Raw genomic sequence first — 26,971 nt, 5'->3', positions numbered from 1 at the left:
TACTCTATCCTACCCTTCCCTACTCTACTCTACCCTTCCCTACTCTACTCTACCCTTCCCTACTCTACCCTTCACTACTCTACTCTACTCTACCCTACCCTACTCTACTCTACTCTACCCTACCCTACTCTACCCTACCCTACTCTACCCTTCACTACTCTACTCTACTCTACCCTACCCTACTCTATGTTACTCTATCCTACCCTACTTTACTCTACCCTTCCCTACTCTACCCTGCTCTACCCTACCCTACTCTACCCTACTCTATCCTACCCTACTCTACTCTATTCCATTCTATTCTATTTATGCAACTCAAGCTGTGCCAACTCGGCCTATGGTAAATATTAAAAACCTCAACAAATGTTTCCTAAGCTGCCAGCACTTTGCTGGAAACAATACAGTTGATGTGGAAGGCAAAGAATTTCCTTACATGGGTGGAGGTGACATAATAAAACTCGACCTGACTCTGTCCCGCAGGCTGAAAATGGAAAGATAAGGAAAAGTTTTAAATGAACAGACCAAAAACATCGTTGTGGAGCGGTAACTTTTCCATGAAGTCAATGGGGTTACGTCATGGTTTTGTGACATATTTTCCTGTTTAGTCATCAAAGCAAAAACCTCAATTAAAAAGAGAGATTAATATCATAGATGTCTTCTCTCTATTTTAGGTAGCCTATTAAAAATTAAAGCAAAATTCTTATATAGCCCTATTTGTATTTGCATTAGAAACCCCGTTTCATCCATCCCTGATGCGTTTTGTTTTGGAAACAACCTGTAACCCATTAAGAACAACAGGGACTCTATTTTTCACCTTGTACTTTCCGTAACATTACCCTAAATGTTTTCTTACTCAACATAAAAAAATATATATATAAATTATGTAACACACAAGCTGAGTGAAGCTTGTCGAGTGTTTTTATTTAACATTTACGTCTATAATCCATTAAATAAACAGGGTGATCTCACAATAAACAGGGTGATCTCACGGATTGTGCGGCCTGTGAATTTTCAGTCAAGCGATTTTGGTAAAATGAGACTCCAAGTGTTTTTATACGCAAATATCAAAAGAAAGGTACAATAACAGCTAAATTGTTATCAGTAATTATTACTATTAAGACATCAGCGTAAGCATCTGCCGGGTCCCCGAGTTTAAATCGAAAGTGGTTCATATCTATTTTATCCCAACGGATCTCAGATCATTTGACGGCAAAGGGGAGAGGATTTTAAACATTCCTTTAAAACTCAGAAGTCATGAAGTCAACAACTTGAATCAGGCGGTTTTGCCGAGCTCAGCAGGATTGGGAGCCGCAACACGTAGCAGCATTTCCCAAAGACACTGGGAGAGAAGGAAGGAAGGTCAGGAAAACCCATCCCTTTCTGTTAACAGTGACATTCCAGGGTGATTTTCCTTTAAAAATGCTGATTCCTGGCAGTAATTTATTCTAGACAGCATTATTTTCTAATAATAAAAAGGAGCCTGCTTTGTTTAAGTCTTTTCCTTTTTAAATCCTTCCGTCACTGCAGTTGTCGCTGTTGAAATGCCCTTCTCCTCCATCAAGACATTCTAACAGAAATCCCTATTTGTCAACAAAATTTGGGTTCTATATATAAATTACCAACAAATCCAAGATTGAAGCAAGACAATTGTCCCCAAACTCTGGCCCTGCAGCAAACGTCTGACATAAAACCAATGGGAGCTTCTGCGTTTCCCAGTCATCCCAGTCCTGGAGGAACAACTGTGTAGTGTCTGCATCTATCATGATACTGAAGCCTGAAGCCTGACTTAAAAATGACTGAATTCTGCTGCTCGGTTTGCCCTTTGGAGAAAAAATCTGATTTTCTGCTAAACCATATGTGCGAGAGGAGAAAACATGATGAGAAGAACCTACACTCTTCATAGAATCATAGAATGACCTGAGTTGGAAGGGACCCACAAGGATCATCAAGTTCAACTCCTGTCCCTGCATATGCTATATGCTCTTCTCACAGAATCCCAGAATGTGAGGGGTTGAAGGGACCTGGAAAGCTCATCCAGTGCAATCCCCCCATGGAGCAGGAACACCCAGCTGAGGTTCCACAGGAAGGTGTCCAGGCGGGTTTGAATGTCTGCAGAGGAGACTCCACAACCTCCCTGGGCAGCCTGGGCCAGGCTCTGCCACCCTCACCAGGAACAAGTTTCCTCTCATCTTTAAGTGGAATCTCCTGTGTTCCAGTTTGAACCCATTGCCCCTTGTCCTATCACTGGTTGTCACCGAGAACAGCAGCGTCATCACAATATCAGCCAAAAGAAACAAAAAGGTAGTGACTTGCAGACTTTTCCTAGCCCTTACTGCACTTAGAGCGAAGTTTTCTACCACCCCAATCACTGTGTTCAGATCTCCTTGAAATGAAGAAGGTTTGGGCCCAATAACTCAAAAGTCCCTACAGAAAGATCCTCTGCCACCTCTCTGGTTTCTGCTCCTTGTGGTTTCATAGGAAATAATTTTAAGGAATTTTTGTATCTATTTCTCAGCTTCTCCTGTTTCTTTTTACTTTCTTTTTCTTAAATCAACATCCCGCACGACCGCGTGTCCTTCAGAAGGACATTCTGAAGAACAAGGAAGCGAAAAGATAATCCAGGGACATATCCGCACCACAATGACCAAAAAATCTGGGAATGAGTGAAAATTACAAAAGCAGGTTAAAAAATAGGGCAAGAATACGATGCAAAAGGCTGCAAAGTGTATAAAGTGCCTATTTAAATCAACAAAAATTGCAGAAACTATCATTGTGTCCTCAACATGGCAAACGTGAGAACAACAAACACTCCAAGAGAACAAGTGCCCTGATTTGTTTGCTCAGAGCTTTGTATTTTCCAGGGTCAATAGTTTTGGGCTTGGCTGCAAGTTCTTTGTCTGGTCGCACGAGTCGCTTGGCGATTGTTCCTTTACAATTCAGGCAGGGTCATTGTTTTTAATGACAAAAACCGTGTTGCTGGTGCACTAAAGTCAACTCTGAGCAGAGGAAAACATTGAACGGCCACCAACGGATGCCCATCGTCCAGAGACGAAGTCCCTTTAAAACAAATAGAAGCAAAATTAATGATAATATTGAATACTCCTTCTAGATTTGCATCCACAGGTCTCATGGTTGTGCACTGGAGTTGTCCCATTTAATGATGAGGGTCTGGTAGGTGATTTTCAGTGACTTGCCCTGGTGCAATCCCCTTTGCTTTTGTATTTATTGGCAAAAAGCAAATAAAAATCTGGTTGAAATCCAACCCTCAGACGGTGGTTTGTAAAACGGAGGTTTAAATGGTTCAGCATTTTGCCACTGGTTTCTGCTATTCAAGGATTCCTGTGCCCACCACATCATCACCATCATTCTTGAAGAGCGCTGGGGTATGTGGTATGTCGAACATTCGCAGCTGGCTTTATTATTCTTTAATTTGGCAGGAAAATGCACCCAACAATGAATTATTTTGTTGCTTAGTTTTAAATATATATCTGTATATTTCCATAATTTGGAAGGCAGGTTAAAGAAACCTACTTGGCTTGAGGATGGGTGAGAACGACGACGATTCTTGGCTCCTCTGGGACTGAATCACACAAGCACAGACCCACTGCAACAAAACTCTTCAGATTGTTCCTTATTATGTGTCAAAGGTGGGGATTTACCAGCAAAGTCTCCCCGAAGCCTTCACAGTAGAGATGAAACGTCCTTGACTCAGAGATACTCGCTCTTCTGGATAAGTCTTCAAATATTCTCTGTTCTACAAGAGTATAGACTGAGGAACAGACACCTTGAATTGACATTTCTTTCTTCAAATAAATCCATCGAATCAAAACTTTCTTTGCACCGGCAATTCCCAACTGCCATTTGGATTTATCGCTCCCATACGGTTTTGTTTCTCGACGTGGGTTTAAAGTTACTTCTCACTTCCAGCAAACTATTCGGCGAACAGGCTTTTCAAACGATGCTCTCAGCGTAAGTTTAGTGATGGTGATATTTCAATATTAAAAATGTCCATAAATTCCCTCTATTACTCAGCATTTGACCATGAGCCAGCACTGGGCCCTTGTGGCCAGGAAGGCCAATGGTACCTGGGGTGCGTTAGAAGGGGGTGGTCAGTAGGTCAGAGAGGTTCTCCTGCCCCTCTGCTCTGCCCTGGGGAGACCACCCCTGGAATATTGTGTCCAGTTGTGGCCCCTCAGTTCCAGAAGGACAGGGAACTGCTGCAGAGAGTCCAGCGCAGCCACCAAGATGCTGAAGGGAGTGGAGCATCTCCTGTGTGAGGAAAGGCTGAGGGAGCTGGGGCTCTGGAGCTGGAGAAGAGGAGACTGAGGGGTGACCTCATTCATGTTTACAGATATAGAAAGGGGGAGTGTCAGGAGGATGGAGCCAGGCTCTTCTCGGTGACAACCAATGACAGGACAAGGGGCAATGGGTGCAAACTGGAACACAGGAGGTTCCACTTGAATATGAGAAGAAACTTGTTCCTGGTGAGGGTGGCAGAGCCTGGCCCAGGCTGCCCAGGGAGGTTGTGGAGTCTCCTTCTCTGCAGACATTCAAACCCGCCTGGACACCTTCCTGTGGAACCTCAGCTGGGTGTTCCTGCTCCATGGGGGGATTGCACTGGATGAGCTTTCCAGGTCCCTTCCAACCCCTGACATTCTGGGATTCTGGGATTCTGTGGTTTCAGATTCAAAGGGACGTCACCTGCCAACTGACACGGTTCTACAAATGGGACGTGGCGCTAATCCACAAAGGGTCTTTTCAGGATAATAAAGACGTTTTCCAACTAAAATTCTAATCTATTTTTTAAATGTTAAATTAAAATGGTATTTAAACAGTAGGAAAAAGGCAGAGTGTATTTCATAGAGCGAACCCCACGTTCCTCAAAAGGTTTTTCACTGAAGGATTATTAGATATTCTTTACCAAGCAGTCTAACATCTAAGGACCTGAACTGGTTTTAGGCATTTTTGTCACCAATGGAAATGAGCGACGTGTTCTTAAAATGGTTCCAAGTCCCTGTTTTGTGATTATTATTATAGAATTGCAACACAATGAAAGAAATTCTCCCAAAAAATAAAGGAAAAAAAAAAACAGTGGCGTGTAATAAAAACCAAGAGAAAAGTGAATAAAATGGGATCTGGTGGTGTTAAAATATCGTGCAATTAAATCACTTTTTAAGCATGGCCTGACTGGAAATACCTATTTTATTCTCATCGTATGATTTGATAAATGTAATGGCATTAAAATAAGCTGCTTTTCAAATTTATTTCAACATTGCTCTACGATTAATGCTCAAACCTCCTTAAAAACTACTTAATTTTATAATACTTCTGCTCAGATGTCCTATCAATACATAGAATAGCGCGAGCAATGGTTAAATCACATAGAATGATGTCCCAAGAATCTGGTGAGTTTGGGGTTTCCACCACACAAAACTGTGTTTAATACTTACTCTTTACTATGAAATAAATGGAAATAATCACCAAAGTTAATTTGGTGATCACTGTCTCTGATACCTCCATGGTAAACCTTCACTTGAACGTCAATACGGAGAATTTAAATACAGATATTTGTACTTGAAATCACAAAAACACACCGTGAAAGTGATCCAAGGCAATCAACGCCCATTGAGAAGAGCAAGAAGCAATTTGGGTATTCACGTAACAGTCACAAATATTTGTGAAGATGATTTATGTGGAGAAAAGATGCAGCTGAGATTTGCCCTTTTCTTTTTATCCACCTTTTTTCCTAGAGCTTTTATTTCTCTTTTATTGAATTCTCACCTACTAAATTACATCTTTATACCTGAGGTCTAATAAAAAGCACTGAACAATTTGACTAAAACGAGCAGATTTAAATGTTTCTCTCTAATGTTCTTTAGCTTGAAGTCGAAACCTGATTTCCACCTACCTCCACATACCCCGTTTTAAACTTCAGTCAAAAGTAGCTTCTCCGAAACACTTTTCTTCCAGTAGCTTTAGGTCATTTTCAGTGCCCACAACTTTGAGTTATGTGACATTAAAGCCCTTGAACGAAGCATTTTAACATCTTTCTTTGAAGTTTTGGAAGACTTTTTCAAAGTACAAATTGAAGGGTGCTGCTTGATGCTTTTGCCTGATGCTGCTCCCAAGGGGCCCTGAGGAACCAGCTGCACCGAACAGGTTCGGCCCATTACTAATGAACGACACTTGGTATCACCAGAGACACACTATTGCTTTTAATTAGCATTAAAGTACTATAAGCAGTTTCCTTAGTGCTTCAATAACATGTAAAAACATTACAAAATAATACCCTTGTTCAGCTGGACCACACCATGCCAGGTAGTCAGTTGTCCAGCGTTATGGGCCTAACAAATCGACTCGTAGGGAATATTTGCTTCTCTTCCACAACAAGGGGGTTTCTCAAAGCTATAAAAGACTTTTTAGCAGAGACGACAACTTGAACAGATGGGAATTAGTTATTTTCTGTATGAAAACCAGCAGGTAGGCAGGCAAATTGTATTGCAGGCTTCCCCTCCTCCTCCTCCCTTGACCGAGCTTTACAACTGTTTGCCCGGCAATTTGTAAATGCTAAATAGGAATTTCTTGCCTCGTAAGACCCTTCTGTGGCCTAATTAGAGAATCAGCTCTGATCCTTTCAGAGCAGCGCAAAGGAACGTTTAGGATCATGGAATCGTAGGATGGTTTTGGTTGGAAAAGACCTTCAAGATCATTGATTCCCATAGTTGATCCAACCCTGGCACTGCCCCATGGCCCTGAGAACCTCATGTCCGTCTGTCCAACCCTCCAGGGATGGTGACTCCAGCGCTGCCCTGGGCAGCCTGTTCCAATGCCCCACAGCCCTTTGGGGAAGAAATTGTTCCCCACATCCAACCTCAACCTCCCCTGGCACAACTTGAGGCCGTTTCCTCTGCTCCTGGCGCTTGTTCCTGGGGAGCAGAGCCCGACCCCCCTGGCTCCAAGCTCCTTTCAGGCAGTTCAGAGATCAGAAGGTCTCCCCTCAGCTCCTGTTCTCCAGCTGAACCCCCCAGGTCCCTCAGCCGCTCCCATCACACTTGTGCTCCAGCCCCTTCCCCAGCTCCGTTCCCTTCTCTCAACTCACTCCAGCACCTCAAGGCCTTTCCTGTGAGGTGATCCCACCACCCCTCTGGCCACCATTTTGAGTCCTGAGGTGATTTTGCTGCCACCATTTTGTGTTCTGAGGTGATTTTGCTGCCCCTGGGGCCGCCATTTTGAGCCCTGAGATGAGGGGCCCAAAATTGCCTCCAGGATTCGCAGTTCGGCCTCCCCAGGTCCCAGCACAGGGACGGTCACTGCCCTGGGCCTGCTGGCCACACCAGTGCTGGTCCCAGCCAGGATGCTGCCCTGAGTGGCCTAAAACTGAATTTCTCTCTCCCGATAGCAGCTGCACACCCATGCACTGCTGATGGAGGCCTGAGCCATTCACTGACCTCTCGAAGGAGCTGAAAACTGATGTTTTGCGTTGCCTTTTGAGCGTGCGCTGCAAACCACAGGACTCATATAGAATCACAAGCACGAGCCCAGAATTCAGGTGCAGGAAGAGATTCCAAGCCAAGAACGTTGTTCTAAAGACCACACCAAAAACAGAGCTCAAATTGTCATTGTCCACACAGGCTACGTCAATTCTCCATCCATCCGTCCATCCATCCATCCATCCATCCGTCCATCCATCCATCTATCCATCCCTCCCTCCCATAGAACACCTCCACGGTCACCAAACTCAGGTTGAAAGACAGAACCAAATCTTTCAAAGGTGAAAGAATAAAAAGCGTCTCACAATTTGACAACCATGTATTTGCCTGTTGTTGACCCATGAGTCACGAAACCAGTCCCTCCATCAAAAAATGGGCATTATTAACATGTTTTGCCTTCTTTCAAACCGCTTTCCGCGTTCCTTGAAGGCAACAAAATCTATAGCAAGACCGAGAGGTTTTGGTAGAGGATTTAAACCAGCCCATCTTTGTCTCTATTCGTGATGCGTCCAGATGACCGCTTTTAATTCTTAACCTATATTAAGTTGCTGGATATTTCATTTTTGATGAAAGACAGGCAGACATCTAGTTATCAGTTTTCAGTACCAACTCCATCGTCATTTGGGTTCTAAATAACCGCTTTGGGGGCACAGGACAATTCATTTCTCATACAGAGAACTTCTACAAACCGCCATTCGACTGATAAATATTATCAGTCCACAGTTTCAACAGTGTTTATAGTTTAATATGTCATTTAACGGGTGTGAGAGTCAGCCTGAAGATGAAGCACTATTTGCCTGAACATCACCATCAACAACTTAGAGAACTGAAGCCCTGACCGAAAGAACAGATGGACAATGACTTGGAGAGAGGCCCGAGGAGAAGCATTGTGTTGAACTGGTTTCTCCGACACGGGGGGGCTCCTGTTAACAATGGCTGCTGTGTGGACTTTGCCTGCTGCTTCAGCCAAACGAGCCCCAGCCTCCTGAAAGCTGTTGTTATGAGGGTCTCTTCGACCCAGGGACAAGAGCTCTGTCCAGAAGATGTGTTCTCACCTGCAGCCTCAGTCACACGTGTCCCTCACCTGCTCCCTCAAACAATGGCCAAAGAAAAAGAGCAGACCCAGAAGCTCGCCAAGATTCCTGAGGTCACCCAATGGACCAGAGAAAGACCCCTGAATGCTGGACATGTAAGCGCTGGCAAAAGAAAGCGTGAATCTTCTGAGCCTATGTTGCGAAATCAAGGTGGAGACTCGTCTAAAACAATGGGAGCAAGGGGGGGTGAAGAAGTATAAAAGGTGGCTCCAGAATGGACACTGTTGAAGATCCTCCCACTAGAGGATCCTGAACCACGACGGAGGACCGGCTGGACTCAATGGGACCGGAGACCAGAGGGAGCTTCTGGAACTGGACTGGTGATGAATGCAACCTCATTTCATAGAATCATAGAATGCTAGGGATTGAAAGGGACCTGGAAAGCTCATCCAGTGCAATCCCCCCATGGAGCAGGAACACCCAGCTGAGGTTCCACAGGAAGGTGTCCAGGCGGGTTTGAATGTCTGCAGAGAAGGAGACTCCACAGCCTCCCTGGGCAGCCTGGGCCAGGCTCTGCCACCCTCACCAGGAACAAGTTTCTTCTCATATTTAAGCGAAACCTCCTGTGTTCCATTTCTTACCCATTGCCCCTTGTCCTATCATTGGTTGTCACCGAGAAGAGCCTGGCTCCATCCTCCTGACACTCACCCTTTCCATATCTGTAAACATGAACTATGTCACCCCTCAGTGTCCTCTTCTCCAGCTCCAGAGCCCCAGCTCCCTCAGCCTTTCCTCACACGGGAGATGCTCCACTCCCTTCAGCATCTTGGTGGTTGCCCTGGTAACTCTTTAAAACACTGAAGGGTAATAAATAATAGCAGCTAAAACTGATGAGGAGAAAAACTCTCCTTGTATCTTTAATTCTTTGAGTCAACCCAGAGCTGTTAAAAACAAAAACCCCAACCAAACAAACCCTGTGAATGATCCGTATGGGATGTCTGTCTCTGTGACTTCTAAAATAGGAATTTTGTGTGGTTTTAGTTAAAGTTTTGCGACGTAGCCCCACCTGCAGCACCAGGTGCTTCCTGAATTTGGGGGGACCATTCGCCGCGACTCATCGGCCGCTTTCTGGCAGAGCCGACGATTTCGGGACCGGTTCTTTGTTGTGTTACAGCGCGGTTTTGAAACAAGACGGCCAAGTTTCATTTCCTGTTCAAAACCGGGTCGTTTTCCGACATCTGACAGAAAAATCTTGAAGCCTGATCCAAATCCCGAATGGTTTCTATATAACATAAAAAAAGTCTGAAAGTTTTTTATTAACTCCTTAAACTATTTCTCAACAAGGCCACCAGGACTACTGTGAGCACCTCCTTCCCCATCTTAACCCTTGTGCTTTCTTCCTACCAATGATTTTGGGGTTTTTTTTGGCTTTTAGTCATTTTCCTTCTTCTTCTGTTTTGCAATCAACCTTCACCACTGATTATTTCTCTTTATTCCTTCCCAAGTCGCTCCCGCTCGCTGCGCCAGCCTCCCGTTGCTTTCTCCTATAAATACATCCACGGTTTCTTCTACGTAAGCTCCTATGCAGGAAATACCTTTCATGAGCATCTGTAAAATCACAGCACATTTCTTTGGTGATCAACCCTTTTTTTTCCCTAACGTTATTTCAGTCCGAACGCCAAAGGGAAACTCGCTGACAAGTCAGAAGCGTTATCAAGAAATGGTTTTATTATCCTATGAGAAATGATTATCGTTTGAAGATAAGTTGGCTTGATTTATAGACCAGGCTTTGCTATACCCTGTCGTTACACCACGGAGGAATAAATACTTAGTTCAGTGGATATAAACGGCCTCTATGGACGAAGAACTGACTTGTGGTTAAAACATGAGGGGAGACGGAGCTGAAATGTGACCATCACTCGGTTTTTCATCTGTGCAACAGAAAGAGTTGTGATTCAGACTCGCTCTCGTGTCTCGAGTTCGCTTGGAAAGGGCCGTGGGACGAGTAATGTGACCTTTCAGGGTGTGGATATTGAAAATATTCGATGCTGCCATAGCTAGAGGTGGCAGTATTACAGAATCCCAGAATGTCAGGGGTTGGAAGGGACCTGGAAAGCTCATCCAGTGCAATCCCCCCATGGAGCAGGAACACCCAGCTGAGGTTCCACAGGAAGGTGTCCAGGCGGGTTTGAATGTCTGCAGAGAAGGAGACTCCACAACCTCCCTGGGCAGCCTGGGCCAGGCTCTGACACCCTCATCGTGAATAAGTTTCTTCTCAAATTTCAGTGGAAACTCCTATGTTCCAGTTTGAACCTATTACCCTTTGTCCTATCACTCGTCACCGAGAAGAGCCTGGCTCCATCCTCCTGACACTCACCCTTTCCATACCTGTAAACATGAATGAGTCACCCCTCAGTCTCCTCTTCTCCATCTCCTCTTCCCCAGCTCCCTCAGCCTTTCCTCACATAGGAGATGCTCCACTCCCTTCAGCATCTTTGTTGTCCTATGCTGGACTCTCTCCAGCAGTTCCCTGTCCTTCTGGAACTGAGGGGCCACAACTGGACACAATATTCCAGGGGTGGTCTCCCCAGGGCAGAGCAGAGGGGCAGGAGAACCTCTCTGACCTACTGACCACCCCCTTCTAACCCACCCCAGGTACCATTGGCCTTCCTGGCCACAAGGGCCCAGTGCTGGCTCATGCTCACCCTGCTGGCCCCAGGACCCCCAGCTCCCTTTCCCCTACACTGCTCTCCAACAGCTCCTTCCCCAACTTACACTGGAACCTGGGGTTGTTCCTGCCCAGATCCAAGACTCTACACTTGCCCTTGTTCTATTTCATTACATTTTTCCCTGCCCAACTCTCCAGCCTGTCCAGGTCTCTGGATGGCAGCACAGCCTCTGGCGTATTACTTACTGGTAAGGCTATCTAACCATTCCTTGTTTGTGATTCTGCCAAAACTGCCATCAGAAGCGGTTGTTTTTCTGGTAGGAAGCCTCTTTTCACTTCCCTGTGTGTGTTTACTCACGGTCAGACAGAAGATAAACGCTCAACACTGTACTTAGCACACGTTCAGTAGACTATGAAGGAGCTCAAGTTCTCCAAAGCAGCACTTAGGTATCAACTGCATAATACAGGAGCATTTAAAATAAGGTCTAAATTAAAGAGAGCGCAACTCTGTATTAATTATTTAACAAGCTACGTGGATGCATAATCACCCGCCTTATTAAAGGAATTAATTTCCCTGAGGTTTTATGAGCACAGATGCACAGACTGATGTCTTTGGAAGGGAAAACCGAGCGGTATCGGCTCTTGGGAAGCATCTCCTGGAATATTCACACCCTATGGCGGGCAACTGTCTCCACTCATCCCCCATTCCTAGGAATAAAACCAACAAAGCAACGCAAACTCATGGCAAAGGAAAGTCGCTGTGCCCATCTGATACGGTAGATAACGCAATCTAGGGCTGGCTTAATTGTAATTACAAGATATTTGTGGCTCGCAGCTGACAAGAAAGGGAAGTGAAACAATGGTCCTTTCACTTACATAAATCGCCTCAACATTCTAAAGGGAGTATTACAGGATTTTTAAAGAATAGCTGGTTCTGAAATAATAAAAGAGATTTATAGAAGAAAATGGGAACCTCTAGTGACTTCAAAATTCTTTTATCTTAATGTTGTTTTTTCATTTAGGACAGAATCTCCGCTTTAGAAAAGGAATTCCCTGGGTGCTTCTAAATCATTCTAAAAAGCATAAAACAATAACGTGTGTGCGTAAAATGATTTCTTACCGCGATAACATTGGCTCTGCTTGTTCTGGAGTCCACAGAGATCTGCATTCGAGCAAACGTTCGCCTTTTATTTATACAGCGGGCAGCCTTTGCTAGGATAACGTTCCTCAGACAATTTAAGACCTTCGGCTAACGCGTTCACTTCATTCTCAAGTCAAATAAAGTCATCAGAGGAAAGAACCATTTGCCATGCACATCCTATTCATTTCTTGGTATAAATTCAACAAAACCTCCTGCATCTTGGGTTATTTTTAAAAACACTACCAGCTTCAGCCAAATCTCATTTGTGCACATCATATTTGGGGTCTGTACTTACGTTTGTTTTTAATGATCATTAAAAGTGGTTGTTGACTATGCCGAAAACACAGATGTCGACTCACAAAAGCTCCAACAATGCTCCCAAAGAAAGAACAGGGCTCAGCAGAACACGAATATTCCAGCGCTGTGGGCTCGTGAAGTTGCTCCAGTTAAAAGCAGAAAACAACCAACCCAGGAACCACAAGTCAGGGCTTCCCAAGCGAAATCAGAGAATCGTTTCAGTTGGAAGAGATGCTCAGGATCATCAAGCTCAACCATAACCCAACTCTAGCACTAAACCGTGTCCTCAAGAACCTCGTTTAAATGCCTTTTCAACCCCTCCAGGGATGGTGACTCCAGCACTGCCCTGGGCAGCCTGTTCCAATGCCCCACAGCCCTTTGGGGAAGAAATTGTTCCCAAGATCCAACCTCAACCTCCCCTGGTGCAACTTGAGGCCGTTTCCTCTCATCCTATCACTTGCTGTTTCTTGGAATCATAGAATAACTGAGGTTGAAAGGGAGATGTGAGTTCAACCTCTGCTCAGAGCAGGGCCAAAGGGATCAGGTTGCCCAAGGCTGTGTCCAGTCAAGTTCTGAATGTCCCCACGGGATGACATTCCTGCCCTCCCTGAGCCACTGCTTCTGTCCGACCACCTTCATGGCAAAACGTTTTCCTTATACTTCACCAGAATGGTCCCATTTGTTCCTGCCCATCATTTAAAAAAGAAATAAAAAGCCTGGCTCAGTCTTCTCCACACATTTCCCACTAGGAACTGCACATTATTGAGACTGTTAATCACAGAATAGTTCGGGTTGGAAGGACCTTCCCAGTTCCCCCAGTGCCACCCCTGCCATGAGCAGGGACATCTTCACCAGCTCAGGTTGCTCAGAGCCCCGTCCAGCCTGGCCTGGGATGTCTCCAGGGATGGTTCAGCCACCACCTCTCTGGCCAACCTGGGTCAGGCTCTCACCACCCTCAGGGCAATAATTTCTTCCTCATGTCTGGCCTGAATCTCCCTCCTTTAGTTTAAAACCACCACCCCTTGCCCTATCACAATAGGCCCTGCTCACAAGTCTGTCCCCATCTTTCTTCTTGGCCCCTTTTCAGTCCAGAAAGACTGCACTAAGGTCTCCCTGGAGCTTCTGTTCTCCAGCTGAACACCCCAACTCTCTCAGCCTGTCCTCCCAGCAGAGCTGTTCCAGCCTCGCATCATTCCTGGGGCTCCTCTGGCCCCTCTCCAGCAGGTCCATGTGTGTCCTGTGCTGAGGACCCAGAGCTGGACCAGCACTGCAGGGGGGTCTCACCAGAGCGGAGCAGAGGGGCAGAATCCCCTCCCTCCACCTGCTGCTCACGCTGCTGGGGATGCAGCCCAGGACACGGGTGGATTTCTGGGCTGCAAGCGCACGTTGCCGGCTCATGGCCAATCTTTCACCCCCAGCACCCCCGAGTCCTTCTCCTGGGGGCTGCTCTCCATCCCTCCATCCCCAGCCTGGATTGACACCGGAGGTTGCCCTGACCCAGGTGCAGGACCTTGCACTTGGCCTTGCTGAACCTCATGAGGTTCATCTGCATCCACTTCTCCAACCTGCATCTCCTCCCCTGTCAGAACCCATTAAGACAGCGCTTAAAACCAGGCAAGGATGTGCAAACAGCACACGTCGCCTGTCATTTGAAAAGCTGATCTCCAGAATTACAACAGGAATGCTGTAACATGTCTCAGTGTCATCACCCTTACATAACCAGAGATCTGTTCCAGGGAAATGACGCAAGGTGAAGTTTCTATTTAAACCTGCTGTATCACCCCCAGGACTCTGATCAGGAACAGGAGCCAAATTATACAATCGCACTTCCTTGTGTCGAGCATCTGTGAACAGATTCCTGCATCGAGACGAAACTTGATTGTTGATCGTTTGGTGGGGTCTCTTTATTTAAAATGTTATTATCATTATCCCCTACGATACCATTCAGGATCCTTAAAGGTGACGGTATGTTTGGCATCAACCACAAAACTCCACTGACGACCTCTGTAAAATCAGATTTTTCTGAAAAACTCCAGCTTTTAAATCAAGTCTTGAAAGGGAAACCCTTGAGAGCGACAGCTATAGGAAACATCCTGCAGAAACAAAATCATACGGTTTACTAACACATTTTACACTGTGTAAAAGAGCTTGGTTGGTGTGAAGGACACGTGCAGCCACCTGGCATGGGTTGTAATGGGATAAACTGCTGACACTCATTTCATCTGTAAGTCTAGACTTTGAAATCAATTTTAGTTCTCTCTTTCTACTGAAAATAAGCCAAGAATTATTAAAAACGTTCACAACACCCCCTCCCTTTTTTTTAGATTAACGTTTCCTCATTATAAGTTGCTTTATAAAGTCCAGGCGGCACATGAGAGGAACTTGCAGAGCAGTAAAACATGAAATGAAGCAATAAGGAAGTTTCTAAAGACACAGGTATCAAAACAGCCTCACATCGACTTCAAGCATCGTCTTACACTTTGTTCCCACCTCAGTTTAAAGTGAGTTTGTAGACTCGATCTTAGCAATCAGGTTTAAAGAAAAACAATGATGACACAGAATGAAGTGCAGAGCTCAGCTTTGTGGCAGGACTTGGTTAGACCCAGATGTAAATTCCCAGATGAACACGGAACAACCTCGGGTGTCTCTAATCCAACACGTTACACTTTGCCAACGAGTGTCACAAACACCTTGTGCCAGCATAAATGCTATTACTGCAAAATATACCACCCCCAGCTCCTTTCTCTTAACAACAATATGAATTTTAGTGCTTGGAAACTGATGAACACGCTATGTGGACACATTAATATCACCCGTTTGCCTTCGGTTCAACTTGCACAGGATGTAACGCTCGAGTTTTCGTGTACACATCCTATAATAAACCTCAGTGTTTTATCCTCTTGGCTACATAGGAGTCAAGGGATGAGCTGGATACCATAAAACTGAAAGCGCAATTATAAAATTACAATTTGGTTAAATGTGGATGAAAACCTTTAAGAAAAGTCACAAAAATGTCACCAAGCCAGATTGAGGTTTTGGCAAATGGAAATAAAAGGTAATTTAATACGAGAAGAAACAAACAGCAAAAGGCAGCCAGATTTCTTTTAATCTGCTATTTATCACTGTATACGACTTGACGTCGAAGTTCAGAAGATAATGTCATGTTTTCTAGGAAGGCGAACACTGTGTGCACATGGTCCAAAGTGATGCTTTAGAGAGCGTTACCCGCTGTTTAATCCCCAAACCAGCAGAATTTCGACCCGAAACGCAGCGTTTGAGCCAAGCCAACCCCAGCTTCGAACAAGCCAGAAACCACACGACCCAATTCTCTTTCTGGAAACAATAAGTCAATTAAAACTAAAAGCTATGAAGAAATTGTTTATGATGGATGCAAACAGAAACAGGCTCTGAAACGCTTTTAATAAAGCCAAATATGAGCTGAAATTTCTTCATGGCTTTCTCAGTTTCTAAAGTTTTCATCAACTTTGAGTAAAATAAGTAGAAAAACACTGAAAGCTTCAACTCTTTAGTGAAATCCCTACTGAAGTAGCAGTACCCAGTCATTTTATACCAAAACGCCATTTAAAACAGTTGCTCTAGACAACAGATATATGAGATATGTCTTTAAAAACAGAATAAAATGACTTATTTTTTCCGCTTCCTGCATGATTTCTAAAGGCTTTATTCTAAAACTGATACTTCTATTCTATTCTAAACCTGGTACTTCATTTTACATAGAAATACTTATGGACAGCAAGGCAGCCACTGCTACAAGAATATCTAAGGACTTAGTAATATTAAGATAAACCACAATTTTAAAATGTTAACCTCAACAGAGAAACGAAAATGTTCAGTTTGGAAAATACAAGTGTATTATAGCATGTAACATATTGCCTAGAAAAGGTTTTCATACCTTTTCAAAATACCTCCCTTCCGAGAGGAAGCATTAGAAACATTTAATAGACAATATCTTCATTTCTTTATCCTTCTCAGAATGGACTGGGTTGGAAAACACCTGAGAGATCATCCAGTCCAACCCTTGGTCCAACTCCAGTCCATTGACCAGATCATGGCACCAAGTGCCATGGTCAATCTCAGCTTAAAAACCTCCAGGGCCGGTGAGTCCACTTTGCTCCATTTCCAGTTCAAGTATCTCATCTTTACTCTGTAGGCAGCAATTTTCTCCTTAACTCTTCTATTTTAACATGAAATTCATGTGCTATTGTCTTGCCTGCTCAACCAAAACTGTCAAGTTGTTTCTACACCTCTTGGTCAGAAGACTCAAGTTTGCTTATACTGAATGATTCTTCACCTTCAAATCTTCACCTCTCTCTTCAGTTCCTCCTCCATAGTGTTTATTTTCAATCATTACACTAAATAGAATTATCTTATTCTCAGCATGGTTCCCACACACATTTCAGAAAGAGCAGAGAGGTAAGAGAGAAACCAGGACCTTGATAGCAAATCTCCTTCCCTTATAAACCTCAAGTATTTACTTCAATCCCACATCTTCTGTATCTCTTCATCAGTTATTTATCTATGAGATAAACCCTCAATGAACCAGTAACAACGTCATTCTTTTACGTAAGTAGAGTGGGAAGTTTGTTGAGAGCTCCCGGCAAATGTGAGACATTAAATCAGATGAATCACCCTTATCCCCAGGCTTGCTGACTCCTCAGGATCTCTTTTTGAAGGATGTTTTCCCTTTTCAAAAAAATTGTTTCCACCTTATCATATCTATGTGTGAACTGACTCCAGGCGGGTTTTAGCACCAGATCACAGAATCATTTTAATTGGAAAAGCCCCTCAGGATCATCAAGTCCAACCGCTCCCCCACCCCTGGCACTGCCCCATGTTCTGAGAACCTCATGTCCGTCTGTCCAGCCCTCCAGGGATGGTGACTCCAGCACTGCCCTGGGCAGCCTGTTCCAATGTCCCACAGCCCTTTGGGGAAGAAATTGTTCCCCACATCCAACCTCAACCTCCCCTGGCGCAACTTGAGGCCGTTTCCTCTGCTCCTGGTGCTTGTTCCTGGGGAGCAGAGCCCGACCCCCCCTGGCTCCAAGCTCCTTTCAGGCAGTTCAGAGATCAGAAGGTCTCCCCTCAGCTCCTGTTCTCCAGCTGAACCCCCCAGCTCCCTCAGCCGCTCCCATCACACTTGTGCTCCAGCCCCTCACCAGCTCCATTCCCTTCTCTCAACTCACTCCAGCACCTCAAGGCCTTTCCTGTGAGGTGATCCCACCACCCCTCTGGCCACCATTTTGAGTCCTGAGGTGATTTTGGTGCCCCTGGGGCCACCATTTTGAGCCCTGAGATGAGGGGCCCAAAATTGCCCCCAGGACTGGCGGTTTGTCCTCCCCAGGTCCCAGCACAGGGACGGTCACTGCCCTGGGCCTGCTGGCCACACCAGTGCTGGTCCCAGCCAGGATGCTGGTGGCCTCTTGGCCACCTGGGCACACGCTGGCTCATGTTCAGCCGCTGGCACCAACACCCCCAGCTCCTTTTCCGCCGGGCACTTTCCAGCCGCTCTTCCCCGAGCCTGTAGCGCTGCCTGGGGTTGCTGTGACCCCAGTGCAGGACCCGGCACTTGGCCTTGGTGAACCTCAGACAATTGGCCTCAGCCCATCGACCCAGCCGGGCCAGACCCCTCTGTATGGCCTTCCCACCCTCCAGCACATCAACACTCCCACCCAAATATGACCTTGTTGCAAGGAGATGTGGTTTTGCTCCCACACAGTGAAAAACCCCCAAATTTACAGCTCTTCATTAAGAACACAGTTGTTGACCAGACACAGACATTCAAGTGCTATAAATATACGAGAGCGATGCAGAAACAGAAGCCTGAACGTTGTTGTTTCCTTCCAAAGCAATTTGGCTCGATGAAAGAACTTGCGACTCAGCTTTTCAGTAACCCGCAATTATTGTATAGAAGAACGGGTTGCACAGAGAGGTTTCTATATCAAAAAATGGTTCGCTTTGAAAAAAGCCTTCAGAACAAGTTCTACAAAGGAAGGACTGGACAAGAGGGACCCAGTAAGTGGGTAAAGAAACCACTAGAGATCAGCGGTAGCTTTAGGAATTGGACCCCGTGCACGTAAAACATCGATGGACATCCAAAGACATAAATGTTTATGGAAACTCACAGAGACGAAGGTCCCGCCGGGCTCGCTCTGGCTTTACTTTGTCAAACACACCAAATGTATCCTGACACGGAGAGGAAACAAGAATCCCTTTGCAGGGTTTACGTTACAACATCCATAACCCACCGGAGCCAGCCATAATTTTACCTATCTGCTCATGTTTTTATTATTTCAAATGACTGTTTGGTTTGTTTTCTTGCAAATGTATTAAATTCACTTCTGGCATTGCCTCCAAGCCAGAGCATTAACTGATGACAGCCAACCATGCACGTAACTCCAGAATTCTCTTGTGCAAGCATCGATTCATCATTTTATCTCCAGTATTACAAGGAAATACTTACTTTATAACCATTTCCATGCACTCCACATTTAGTCAGCACAAATATCATGTTTTACTGATAGAAACGCAGCCCTGCATTGGCGCTTAGAGACCCTGAGCTGATTTAGGTATTAGGAACACCAATGAATTTATAACTCAGGCTGTGATTTACTCGAAGCAGCACACAAATATTGCCATAGGAGTAGTTACCTGCTCTTCATATCAGTGTTTTTTCCTCCCCACTAAGCAAAAGGATGATGAGAATACAAGTGATTTGTTATAATATGGTGCGAGTTCCTCAAGAAAGCAATTTCAAATGCTAATTACAGGCTTCCAAGTTGCGGCACCTGATTGCATCCCCTGGAAATAGTTTGCGGATAGCAAATCGAAATAAACTTCGAAAATGTCAATACACGAAGCGCAACTACGTAAAGTGCGAATTACTGATTTCACGATTGAAGTGTATCTAAGATATATTGAAGTAATTCTGGGATGATGTTAAGCAAAACCCGTGAGCAATCATATTTGAACTTTTTAAGGCTGTAATTTCCTATGAGTTCAAGTATCTGTTCTTGGCTTGAGTTGGCAAGCGGCCACGTGTGACAACAGCAATTCAGAGTTTGAAACCAAGGTGTTTAACGATTGTATTTTCATTAATCAGACCATAAAATGCTGTCATCAGCTAATTGCATCCAAAAGATTATGGGATATGCTAGTGAAGAAGTAAATCTCTAGATTACTTAAGGTTGACTACAATAGGAAAATACAAATCTTAGTTTTACAGACTTGGTTCTGAGTTTTTCAGAAGAAAGTGAATCAAAAAATCAAGGTAACCGCTTAGCTTTGAGGTTTGATAATGGTACCAAAGATACTGCACAATATCACGATACCCATTGCCATAATGGAATTGGAGAAACCAACATCACTGTGGTGAAACAACCCAAAGGTTCGTGCTTAATTCATTTTGCCTTCCAGACTTTCGCTCCCTTACCTTCATAATGTTCACTAGGTCCGTCTGATAGTAGCGATCTTGGTGTGCGTTGGCCGCCGCTAAGGTGAGAAGATAATCGTTCCTTGCATGGATGGCCTTGGAATTACACTCGGAGCGGCGCGCTTTTAACTGCAATGAGAAACACAAGTTAAAAGATGGGTAATAATGACGAGCTAAAGGATGAAATGTGAATTAACAGTAGATTAACATGCGTATTTATGTATGAACATAGCCAAATCTTTAAAGGATTAATAGCTTTGTGTTTAACGGTAAGGGGTTTATAATGTGTTTACCCCCATGCAGTTGGTAATTTCACACATGGTCTTTAATGAACAATTGTAATTCCAACTAGACAAAATCTTCTCAATTCGATCCTATGTAATTCTGTCCTCTTATCTCATCACTTGTTCTAATGATTTGTCTTCCGCAACGTCCGTCATCTCGACATTGGTCAGAGGCCTCGTGAAATCAGCTGCAAAGCACCATTGCAAGAAACATTAAGCACTTTTTATTCCACTCACCTTCACGCTCGCCTTCTGCAAGCTTATTCGGGACTGGAAAAGACTAAGTTTGGACCTGAAACAGAAATTAAAAGGAGAATTTAAAGTACAGGATCAACAAACCACTGCACTTCACTTCTGCAAAATTTTACTTCATTTCTTATGCCTACATTTTGATTTTTATGATTAAGAAAAGCTTAAGAATAATAGATTACTAAACAAAATACGCGGGGCTACATCAATAGTACCTGCACTGTGTGCTCTGAAATCTTTTGCACGGTTTACCCTGATTTTTGAACGAAATTTAAATCTATTGTGAAAGGGAAATGGGGTGGCAGCTGCAACTCGAGTTCTTTTGGGGTTTGATGGATTTGGAGTGAACTCTCCAGCCACAAAGTGCTGTAAATTTGAGCTACTGGTTATCTGATGAGATATTAATGTGACATCGTTAGTAACTCTGTCCCAGCTGGAGGGGTATCTGTGACACACACGTATTTTAAAAGCAGAACCCATCTGATTTTCACCTTTGGACTCATGAAATAGAAATTAGATAAATTCTTTATTAGCTATGAGAAAGACAGCGGTTTGAAAAGTCAATAAGAAAACACAATCAAGTAAATAGTTATTATAATCTGAACAATACTGCAGTAGAAACCTGCTCCATAATTCCTAAACTCAAATTTTTCGATGTGTTTTATCTGTTTGGAGTTTTTTTTAAATTTGATTGCATTTGGTTTTTGTTATTTTTTGTTTGTTGGATGGTTTATTGTTTTGTCTTTTTTTAATGTTTGTTTTCACAGAATCACAGAATGGACTGGGTTGGAAAAGACCTCAGAGATCATCCAGTGCAAGCCTTGGTCCAACTCCAGTCCATTGACCAGATCATGGCACTAAGTGCCATGGCCAATCTCAGCTTCAAAACCTCCAGGGCCGGTGAGTCCAGCACCTCCCTGGGCAGCCATTCCAATGCTGACCACTCTCTCTGCACAGAATTGCTTTCTCATCTCCAGTCTCAATTTCCCCTGGCAGAGTTGAAGCCCATGCCCCCTTGTCCTATTGCTGACTGCCTGGGAGAAGAGCCCAATCCCCCCTGGCTAGAACTGCCCTTCAGGTCGTTCTAGAGAGTGCTGAGCTCACCTCTAAGCCTCCTCTGCTCCAGACTGAACAAGTCCAGCTCCCTCAGCCTCTCCCCATAGGGCTTGTGTTCAGGTCCCTTCCCCAGTCTTGTTGCTCTTCTCTGGACCCGCTCCAGCACTTCAATCTCTTTCCTGAGCTGAGGGGCCCAGAACTGAACACAACACTCCAGGTGTGGCCTCCCCAATGCAGAGCACAGGGGAAGGATCACTGCCCTTGTCCTGCTGACCACGTTGGTTTGGATACAGGACAGGACACCATTGGCCTTCTTGGCCACCTGGGCACACTGTTGGCTCCTGTTGAGCTTCCTGTCCATCAGTCCCCCCAGGTCCCTTTCTGCCTGACTGCTCTCCAGCCACTCTGTGCCAGCCTGGAGCGCTGCAGGGGGTTGTTGCGGCCAAAGTGCAGGACCCGGCCCTTGGCCTTGTTGAACTTCATCCCATTGGAATCGGCCCATATTTCCAGCCTATTCAGATCCCTCTGCAGAGCCCTCCTGCCTTCCAGCAGCTCCACATTCCCTCCCAACTTGGTGGTTTCTTAAATGTTTGGTGTTTTGTTTGTCTTGTTGGATTTTTTATTGATTTGTCGTGGGTTTTTTTGTCATTTTTACATCCTTTGGGTATTCCAGAATATTTTACTAAGTTCTTTTCATCATCCAATCCTTATCAAGTAAAAGACAAAAAAAAATCCTCTAACGAACCCAGAATTTCTTCGCATTGTGAGAATACAACAAATGAGCTGATGCCCAATGAGTCAGTTATACTTTACTATCAATAAACTAATACAAGTGCAAATGTGCTTTCTACGCGTGCAATGATTTAGCCATATGCTATTAGACAAACATACTTGGCCTCAATATCGGCTTTCTCCCGCACCGCTTGAGCCATCTGTTCCGTCTCAAAATATTTCTTCTTGCCTTTAGCTAAATCTTTCACCGTCTCTTGTAGTTCAGCTTGGATCCTCGTCAACTGCTCCACGCACTGGAAAAGGAAACAAAACATGGTGGTTTTTTACATCTAAATAATCCCATCGTCATCGTTTTATCGCTCTTCATCACGCTTTATATGGGAGGGCGCAGCCTACGAGTCGCTTCTGCTCAATTATGCCTGTTTTAAGGGGCATAAAATCATATTTTCTTCCTGTTTTCGGCCGCTGTTTAACGATTTGAATTCAATTATTCAACACACAAGTTCTGAAAGCGCCGGATGAGGTAATTAGTTGAAATAATTAGAATACAATTGGGAAAAAGCCAAAGGCAAATGACTGGAGGTGATACAAAAAAATGATTCATCTTTCCTCCTCTATAATTTAAAGCGCAAGACAAAACCAACCACGTAAAACACAACACGGACTCTTTGAGAAATGTTATTTTAAGAGTTCGTTTTTCTTCATTTTAGTTCCAGCAAACAGGGTTGTATCAGAAATCACAAGGAAAATGTAAAGGTTTAAAATGCATCGTGAAACACTCAAGGAGTGAAAATATTAATATTTCCATCTCTTGTCATGCATGCGACCCAACCAGTGTTACAACAAGGATTTTAATGTTAAAATATAATATTTGAAGGAATAGTAGAAAAATGACCATACTGGTTTTGACTGGGAGAGCGTTAATTTTCTGTGTAATAGCCGGAGCCTGTCCTGAGGAGCCCCGTAGCGCTAAGGGCCCAGAGGAATGCAGGACAACGGAGGAGTTTGCCTGGGTTCATGAGGACTGGGTTAGGGAGCAGTTGGCATTCTGGACATCCATAAATCCATGGGTCTGGATGGGATGCACCCGCGGGTGCTGAGGGAGCTGGCTGAGGGCATTGCTGGACCGCTCTCCATCATCTTTGCCAAGTCTTGGGAAACGGGAGAGGTGCCTGAGGACTGGAGGAAAGCAAATGTCACTGCAGTCTTCAAAAAGGGCAAGAGGGAGGAGCCGGGTAACCATAGACCGGTCAGGTTCACCTCCATCCCTGGGAAACTGATGGAACGACTTCTCCTTGGTGCCATCTCAAGGCAGATCAGGGATAAGAGGGTCATTAGGGGCAGTCAACATGGTTTCACCAAGGGGAAGTCGTGCTTGCCCAACCTCATTGACTTTTATGAGGACAGAACAAGATGGATGGATGATGGCAGAATGGTGGACGTGATCTACCTTGACTTGAGTAAGGGATTTGACAGAGTGTCCCACAGCATCCTCACAGCTGAACTGAGGGAGTGTGGTCTGGATGAGCGGGTAGTGAGGTGGACTGGGAACTGGCTGAAGGGAAGAAGCCAGAGAGTCGTGGGCAATGGGGCAGAGTCCAGTTGAGGCCTGGATCCAGTGCAGAGCCTCAGGGGGCAGTGCTGGGGCCGGGATTATTCAATATATTCATCAATGACTTGGATGAGGGAATCGAGTGACTGTCAGCAAGTTTACTGGGGACACCAAGCTGGGAGGAGCGGCTGACACGCCAGAGGCTGTGCTGCCATCAGAGACCTGGACAGGCTGGAGAGCTGGGCGGGGAGAAATGGAATGAACTAGAACAAGGGCAAGTGTAGAGTCTTGGATCTGGGCAGGAACAACCCCAGGTTCCAGTGTAAGTTGGGGAAGGAGCTGTTGGAAAGCAGTGTAGGGGAAAGGGAGCTGGGGGTCCTGGGGCCAGCAGGGTGAGCATGAGCCAGCACTGGGCCCTTGTGGCCAGGAAGGCCAATGGTACCTGGGGTGGGTTAGAAGGGGGTGGTCAGTAGGTCAGAGAGGTTCTCCTGCCCCTCTACTCTGCCCTGGTGGGACCACCCCTGGAATATTGTGTCCAGTTGTGGCCCCTCAGTTCCAGAAGGACAGGGAACTGCTGGAGAGAGTCCAGCGCAGCCACCAAGATGCTGAAGGGAGTGGAGCATCTCCCGTGTGAGGAAAGGCTGAGGGAGCTGGGGCTCTGGAGCTGGAGAAGAGGAGACTGAGGGGTGACCTCATTCACGTTTGCAGATATATAAACGTTGAGTGTCAGGAGGATGGAGCCAGGCTCTTCTCGCTGACAACCAATGATAGGACAAGGGGTAATGGGTAAGAAATGGAACACAGGAGGTTCCACTTAAATTTGAGCAGAAACTTGTTCCTGGTGAGGGTGTCAGAGCCTGGCCCAGGCTGCCCAGGGAGGTTGTGGAGTCTCCTTCTCTGCAGACATTCAAACCCGCCTGGACACCTTCCTGTGGAACCTCAGCTGGGTGTTCCTGCTCCATGGGGGGATTGCACTGGATGAACTTTCCAGGTCCCTTCCAACCCCTCACATTCTGGGATTCTGTGATTTGAACTGAAACCCATTCTGGATTAAGAGGTCCAGTAGAGACCTCTGGAGACAGAAATGACTTTCAAATGCAATGACCAATTAAATAAAAGTCAAGTTTATCTTTTCCTTCAACTACGCTATTTTCTCTGCATGGATTAACAGACCAATTCCAGCAGTTTTTGAATATTTACTTGTGATACCTGTACAGGAGGCAGCTGGAGAAAATGCATTTTACACCCTGTAGTCTTCACAAGTCCTTTCTTCAGGTTTAAGATAAGCCTGTCCTTAAAATCAGAACCTGTCCTAAAAAAACCCACCTTAAATTTTCACTGCAAACCCAACTCGAGGTAACTGCCATAGCACGATGTTCCCTTTGCACAGGCAGTTCTGACCAACTTTTAAAGACTCATTTCCAAGCAATTTAAATTTTAGATAGCTCATAAGTTTGATCCCTCTTCAAGAAGCTATTTATTGCTATAACAACACGCACAGGAAAAGCCTGAAATTACACACATTTTTTAGAATTTCCATACTACGAGATTTCTAACAACCGTGCTTTTCTACATAAAAATGACTAAAGCGTAAAGAACTTCTTAAAGCGCAAATACCTTTTTGAGCTGCTGTTCCTTAAAGCACCGTACAGTCCTGGCCGGTTCCGAAATCAAGTTTTTATAGTTCTCGCAGATATTGAGGCGGGATTGGGCCACTTGCATCGTGCCTTCGAGAAGCGATTTCCAAACCGAGTACATGCTCCTAAAATAACAAAACACAAAGGTTGCGGGTAAGAAGAAAGGGAGGTTGGGTGATAAATTGAACATGAGACCCATAGGAAGCAGAACGGGAACCGAACCCCGATAACTTGTGGGTACGGGGAGCGTCGTGCAGATTTTCCTACTGTGTGCAACTGGAACACGAATCAACCGCTTCATTCTATAAATACGACAGCCTGGATGAGCCATTTTGAGTTCCCCCTGTTAAATAAGCGAGCGGCACGGCGATGGTTTTACTACTCACGGGTCAGTGGATGAGCCCAATTTAAGTTTAATATTAATCATTTAGCTTAAGTAGATGCAGACTAAATGTAATGAATTATTTAGAGATATAAGGCTGTATGATTTTCAATATACTCTTTGGTTAGTGTTATTTGGTGTGGCAGAATGCAAATCCCCCTCTCTCCCCTTCCCTTCCTTCAGTATGGAAGGAGTAGACACATCTCCCTCTCTGCTGTTTGAGGCTGACTGCTTCTTTTGTTTGACCCCAGAGCCCCCTGGCCAGGGCCCTTAGGAGAAGGGAGTGTCAAGGTGCCACGGAGCCGCTGGGCACCCACGGCCAGTGTGGGGGATGTTTGGAGCCTTCAGGGCCACCCAAAGCCAGGGTGGGGGTGCAGAGAAGCTTCTGGAATGCCCACAGTAAGATCTGATCAGGCTATAGAAACGGGATTCTCGTCGAGGCTCTGCCCCTTGCGCAATCCTCTTGGAGTTACGAGCTGAGCCGCTGCCGCCAGGAGCCACTGCCCCCCTGTCCCAGGGATGGAGACTCCGCTTGCCTTGTCACCACATGTGTGAGTAAATTAACCCTCGCGGGACTGCGAGTGTATCTACTTTCCCTGCACGTTTGCACGTGTATTTATACTTTCCGTGCATATTTACACGTGTACTTTCCATGCTCAATACAAGTACGTGTATAAATTATTTCCTCGCAGAATCACGAGTGTGTTTTCCTCCCGTGCTTCCACATAAGCACGTGTAATATTCCGTGTACATTTGCACGTGTATTTCTCCTCGCAGGATTGCGAGTGTATTATAAATCAATCCTCGCAGAATCATGAGTGTACACTTTCCGTACTCACTACGAGTATGTGTATCCCTTTAAAATAATCCCACACCGTGTTCATGCAGTGTGGACTCCTCCGGGACTCAGGGATGGCTCCGGCATTGTTTTGGTGAAGCCACGTGCATGCACTCTGTGGACTTCCTATTGTATTAGTTGCTGCCCCTTAATAATTTCCTCAA

At 45.1% G+C, this 26,971-nt stretch overlaps 1 protein-coding gene across 2 annotated transcripts in view; it reads right to left on the bottom strand.

Moving 5' to 3' along the window:
* The window catches only part of FCHSD2 (FCH and double SH3 domains 2), a 163,476-nt gene that overhangs the window by 58,576 nt on the left and 77,929 nt on the right, over positions 1-26,971 (bottom strand). For both annotated transcript variants that reach the window (XM_065833764.2, XM_065833774.2), the window contains exons 5-8: positions 25,568-25,712; positions 22,558-22,691; positions 20,599-20,653; positions 20,078-20,206 (exon numbers count right to left, since the gene is read on the bottom strand). In XM_065833764.2, the coding sequence (XP_065689836.1) occupies positions 20,078-20,206; positions 20,599-20,653; positions 22,558-22,691; positions 25,568-25,712 (463 nt within the window). The remainder of the gene's footprint in view (positions 1-20,077; positions 20,207-20,598; positions 20,654-22,557; positions 22,692-25,567; positions 25,713-26,971) is intronic.

Source organism: Patagioenas fasciata, chromosome 1 (genome assembly GCF_037038585.1).
Source record: "Patagioenas fasciata isolate bPatFas1 chromosome 1, bPatFas1.hap1, whole genome shotgun sequence".
In the NCBI taxonomy this organism is placed as follows: domain Eukaryota; kingdom Metazoa; phylum Chordata; class Aves; order Columbiformes; family Columbidae; genus Patagioenas; species Patagioenas fasciata.
Note: the sequence above shows the minus strand (reverse complement) of the source record. Positions and strands in the feature narration are given on the sequence as shown.